At 44.1% G+C, this 6,000-nt stretch overlaps 1 protein-coding gene across 1 annotated transcript in view; it reads left to right on the top strand.

Annotated features, from left to right (window-relative positions):
* Positions 1 to 729: 729 nt before the first annotated feature.
* The window catches only part of igf2r (insulin-like growth factor 2 receptor), a 57,128-nt gene continuing 51,857 nt past the window's right edge, over positions 730 to 6,000 (top strand). The window contains exons 1-2 of the mRNA XM_071530039.1: positions 730 to 862; positions 1,706 to 1,845. Of these exons, the coding sequence (XP_071386140.1) occupies positions 732 to 862; positions 1,706 to 1,845 (271 nt within the window). The 5' untranslated portion in view covers positions 730 to 731. The remainder of the gene's footprint in view (positions 863 to 1,705; positions 1,846 to 6,000) is intronic.

Raw genomic sequence — 6,000 nt, 5'->3', positions numbered from 1 at the left:
GAGAACCACTGCACTAGATAACTCAAGGTTCCATACTGTTGAGACGGCTTGGTCCTAAGTTTAGAAATAGAAGTTGTTCTCAGATGTTTCTGCTAAGAGTTGAAGGACTCCAACATGGCCACCAGAGGGCGCAATATGTCCAGAGACAGTATTATGTGCATGATTATACAGTATGTCACCTGAAAGCCCTCTACAAAGAGCCGATGTGTCATCAGTAATGCTGCATTCAGGTCCCATTTGAAAAACGGTAGATACGCAATTTCTACTACAGAATACACTTAATCTCAGCCTTTATGTGGGAAATACTATCAGAAAATACCTTTCACCTCAGCTTTCAGAGGGTTAACATACTACTAAAGCTTTCAGCTGACGCCACCAATCCACTGCTGGGTTTTTTGTTCGTTTTGCTCGTGGTCGACAGAACAATATCATCTGCTGTGCAATATGAATTCAAATGTATAATCACTAAGTGCATGCGTGTTCAGTGTGAAATGGCAACCAAACTCTACAGAAAATTTCAACAGCTTCAAACATCCAAGTCGTCGCTCGACGCAATGTTAAGTCGGTTTGACAGTTTTCCCATAGGACCTGAATGCAGCATAAGTCATGAGTATCATGTGATGTCATGTCATGTGATGCAGGCACTTCCTGCTGGTCTGGACCAGACTAGATAGACTGCTGTATCATGTCGTCCTAGTTCATCACCACAGCCAATATCTAACACAAACGACATGCTATTTCCATACAAATCTAATCGTTGGGCTCCACGGAAACTCGTCCTGCCGTTCCTGGTGTGTCTGGGATGTCTCCTGGTCCGGTCCGGAGCGGAGGACGGCAGTCCGTGGTACCAGGACCTATGCAGGTAAAATAAACCTCCAGCAGCAACACTGCAGCTCCAGCACAAACAGGACCCATACGTTCCATCCTCTCCTGTGTGGCGAAACCGTCACGCCAAGCTGCATTAATAAATCATGCAAATTCATGGTTGGTTTGCTTATCGCCAGACGTGCGTACCTGGTAGAACGTGACTCTTGACCTTTTACGAATCATTAGTATCTTCTGGTAAATTCGGCATACAAATGACCCGTCAAGCAGCACTTTATATTAATCAAATCTCCAACTTTTAGAATGAGTTGTGCTCGATATCGCCACCCACGCTGTGTTATGATGGATGACGCCTGGGGCATATGAGCAAAACAACTCAAAAAGTTGACATTTTTCGGAAATAAGTGCGGCTTGGCGGGATGGGTTATTGTCAAAATGAAGGGTTCCTAACTGTTCAAAAACGGTCTTGGGTTATATTATAGGAGTTTTGTATCTTTGCCGATAAAGTGTAACATTAAATTGACTTGTTTTTGAATGGAGCATGGCATGACGTTGTCTCCATTAGAGAGGAGAGAACCGCACGTATCGGAGCTTCATTAGTAACGTTACAAACAGACCAGACAGTTAGCTAAGGACACAGTGTTTTCCTGTCTTACCGGAGCCCTATCCACCCACCTGCTGTTCAAATATTGACAAGTCGGGAAAAAAAAATAATGAAATGAAAACCACCCAGCTGTCGACCGTTGATACCTAATAATGCTGCTAACTTTGACTGCTGTAGTGTAATACTGAACTCATGCGCAAACACCTAGAAATTGCTGCACCAAAGGAGACTTTTGATTCAGTTCTGTGTCATTGTGCCTCATTTGTTGTGTTGCAGTTATAAATGGGAGGCCATAGACCAGGACAACAAAGTGGGGTACACTCTGAAGCTCTGTGACTCTTCACCATCCACCACCTGCGGTCCCGGTACCGCTGTCTGCGCCCGAAACCTCACCGCCCAGACGGAGCAGTCTGTCGGTGAGTACAGGAGACTGGAGCGCACCGGGACACCGTAGAGGCTTTGCAGTTGCATCACACAGTTCCTCTTTCTTCAGCCAATTTTGCTCCTTTCTTGCGCCACCACGCAGGTCCATTAGAGAAATGACTGTACGGAAACAAAGTCTAAATATATAACCAGGCTAGAAATAGAGTGAAACCTGAAAAACCTTGTTGTGGTGTGGCTGAGTTGTAGCTTGAGAAGTCGGCTCAGTTAACCGGAACAAAAGTTGGGTTTTGGCTTTGTTAGCTTGCTAACTAGCTAGCTGACTAATTTAGTTAATGTTAACATGCAACTACATTCAACTACTAGTCCTTGACTCTATTAGATACGTTAGCTAGTGTGCTAACAAGGCAGATAGCTGACCAAATACTATGGTTAGCTAGCTAAGATAGATATAGATATAGATAGATATAGTCTTTATTGTCTCGCAGGAAATTAGTTTCCACAGCCAGTACATGCACAGACACATAGATAACCACACCATACAGATATACATATGGATACATAAACACATACCAACAAGCTGGCATTATCTAAACACAAAATTGATATTTGCCTGATTTTGCCAGACTTGTCAACATTTGGTTTGCCCTCACTGGGAGACAAACTCAGTGTAATAAAATGGAGTAAGACCAGATGTAGCCTAACATATCCGGCTTCTCTCTGGCAGTGCTATTGTACAGGATAATGCTGGAGCATATTGTGTTGAGAGCAGGCCAGAATCCAGCATGTAGGAGGAAGCCCTTACAGTCTGTCGGACAGTCAGATATGGCAGCCGGCCCGTTATGCTGCCCCAAGACAAGACCAATGCCTGGTTCATGTCCTCTGTGTGGCTAGATGCCTGTAAGGTCCGCCTGTACGCAGAGGTCCCAGTTTCAGTTTCAGTTTCAGCCACAATTCAGTCCAGTCCAGTCTAAAGCATAAAGCATCCCACTAAAAGGTGGGTAAACTGCGACTTCCAGTCAGTACTCATCATATGGCAAACAACCACCAATATAGAAAATCAATTATATTTTCAGAAAAGCATTAAATGCGTCTTGTGTTCATAGGAGTTACATCCGTTTTATACTACTTAACATGATGTGTTCTGTCAGCCAGAAAGGGGGGGTTAATAAAAAGAAGGTGCGTTTACCCTCCACTACATCCCTGTGTATAAGGGTAATGAGTGCCAGCAGCTGTGGGTTTGTTGCTGTAGCTTGTTATGTGCTTTTACAGCAGCCTCAACCACGCATAAAACCCCGGCCTATTGCTGATGTTACCGCTGAAGGCTCTCTGAACACTGAAGTGCTGTATGGATCAGTCAGTCAGAGCATTAACGGTACATTAGCAGATCTGATCTCTGTGCTGATAAGGCCGAATCTGCGGCTGCTGTGTGTCAGCAAGATGCACATCTCTCTCGTGGCAGGCCTGCTGTGTCTTCGCTTTCCTACCTCCTGTCTTTCTAAAAGCTTTTGATGGCAGTGTCCGAAAAAATCTCTTTTTGGCTCACCTGCCAAGGAAGTTAAGTTCCAACTAATGTTAGTCGCTAGTTAGCCATCCAGGAAGCGGAGGAAGAGGCAGCCAATCAGGAGCCCGGTTGACACCGAGCCACTGTTTTACTTTGATTGGATTGGCACGTGGTTATCTTATTCAAAGACAAATGCAACTGTGTCTATTTGGCATTTCTTTGGGTTCAAAGTGACCAAATGTGAAGCAGTCAGTGAACCTGGATAAAGTTGGGTGTGTTGTCCAATCCACCATCATGAATCCGTTTCCATTCCCAAACCTAACCAGTTCCACACTCGCTTTGCCTACTAGTAACGACATATTCGCAGAGAAAAATAGTTTTGGGATGAGTCACTGCAATTCCAAGGCAATTCCAGGCATATTCAGCAAGGCAGAATATGAGAGAGAAAGCTGCATTTTTTTTATTTTTTTTTTACATTTTATCCTAACAAAAATGGAAGAATTTTTAAATCAGCAAGGGATTCCCCACAATCGGTGCCGAGGCACGCGTCTTACTTATTCGTGTAATTGCCCAGTCACAGTAAAAGACACCTTTATTTCCCCACATGCACCATGCAGCTACTAATTAATTGGGCTGAGATGAACGATTAGGCGTGAAGGAAGAAACTTAGTACAACACAGAGGCCTATTTTTTTTAAGAGTCATATCCAGTAGTTGCAATAGTCTATGAGCTTATTTTCAGCCAGTAGAGCAAAATATCATTCTATCATTACCGTCTCAAATAATATTGTCAATAGGTCAATTTTGATGTCTAGTGGCCTTATTGATTTATTTGCTTGGTTTGCAAAATAGATGATTCTATCAGACGCCAGACAACATAACACATATTTACTGTGTACATAAGATGCTATGACTATCAAGTTTGAATAGGTGATAAGACATAACCTCCTATCCCTTTGATTTGTTGTTGTTGTTGTCTAAGTGAGCGCTTGTACTTTTGCCAAAATGTACATTAATGTTCCTAACTCATGCAGCTCGCTTTGCTGTTTCTCAGTTTGTGAAAGGTACACTGCGAAATCTCTGTCTCCAGACCTGACCTTCAGCGAACAGAGGCAGCCCCTCGCATTTTTAATCATTTAATCACCTCCTGACAAATTGATTAAACCTCATAAGGCTCGGTCCACCCCGGGGCCGTTCATTAACATTTACCGACACTTCGCATTCACGCCTCGGATGTTCGGAAAGACACGGAGCAACTCTGGGAAGAAGGACGTATCGTAAAGACAGAAATGGTCTTTTGATATGTAGAGTCACCCGTTCTAATTTGTGTCAGGCCTGTCTTATTGGAATGGCTGCTCATGTAGTGTTGTGCTGAATGCCTTTTAGATGAGGCTGTATATCTGATATAGTACGTGATGGTGGTCACTTTATTTCTCAGTGTTTCTGCTGCAGAAATTGCAGTACAGTGACATATCCCATGTAAGTTAGGCCTGGGCGATATGGACAAAATCAAATATCACAATATTTTTGACCAAATACCTCGATATCGATATTAAGACAATATTGTAGGAATGACTATTGGTGCTTTCACAAAATATTTACACAATGAGATTTTTGCTAAATAATCATCAGTAATGTGGATGTAATGACTAAGTGGGTAAAGGCAAATAATAGAACAGCTAGAACCGTCTGATAAGTTCAGGAAAATGACATCACTTTACTGTAATGCAGCCTTTAAAACCAGGAAAAGACACTTATGCCATTAAGCCCTAATATAAGTAGATTTTCCGTTTCATTTCACTGAAGGAAGCTCCAATCTTCATATAGCCTTATACAGTAGCTTCTCAATGCTGCCTTTGATTTTACCCACGGCCTCCCGAGGCAGGCGGTCCGTCCGTCCGTCAGTCAGCCGGGAGTTATTTCAGAACAGCACAACAACAACTTGTCCTCCTGTCCCAGGCCGTGACCTTTCCTCGGTGACAAACGGGTGTTCGGTAGCGCCCGGCCAGAAACCATGTCGAGTCATCTGACCCCGCGAGTCTGAGCGTCAGAGATGCCAGAACTGTTTGGCCTCGCTAAAAGGCCCCGAGCAGTGCACTGAAGATGATAGTTTCCAGGCTTTTGCATGTCTGTTACCCTTCGAACAATCTCGGAACCCATCGTCTATCGGTCCGACGGCGATTAGACTCTGGGGGCGACTGCCAATATTTCGGGGTTTCCGGTGTAGCCAGCGGACATCCGGGCCAAGACTTCCTCTTCCGTGCGTAACCCTGTTTACAGTCCGATTACCACCTTTTCTAATTTGAAATATTGGCCGTCACCCCCAGAGTCTAATCGTCCTCAGTCCGATAGACGATGGGTTCCCAGATTGCCGTTGGAACAGCAGGTTTGAGTTTTTGGGGAAAACACCACAGGGGTTTTGGCGAGCTCTGCAGCAGGAAGTAGGAAGTGCAAAGTCCTCGATAGGAGCGATAAGAAGAGAATAGGCTCAGTAAGCCTTAGTCTTAAGTTACAGGTAGAGGCATCAGGCTTGTATACCACACATTGCACACACATCCCCAGAACCCACAGTCACTACTACAGTCATATCTTCCATTCAGATAGACGACGTGACTCCCATTTCAGCTTCCTCACTCTGCTGAATCCGCTAAGATGAATCATCGTTTTCTGGGTACATTTGTGAGGAC

This window comes from Centroberyx affinis, unplaced genomic scaffold (assembly GCF_046629955.1).
Source record: "Centroberyx affinis isolate AG114_WGS23_722 - 3 ecotype Tasmania unplaced genomic scaffold, CSIRO-AGI_Caff_v1 ptg001864l_1, whole genome shotgun sequence".
In the NCBI taxonomy this organism is placed as follows: Eukaryota; Metazoa; Chordata; class Actinopteri; order Beryciformes; family Berycidae; genus Centroberyx; species Centroberyx affinis.
This window is presented reverse-complemented; position numbering and strand designations above follow the sequence as displayed.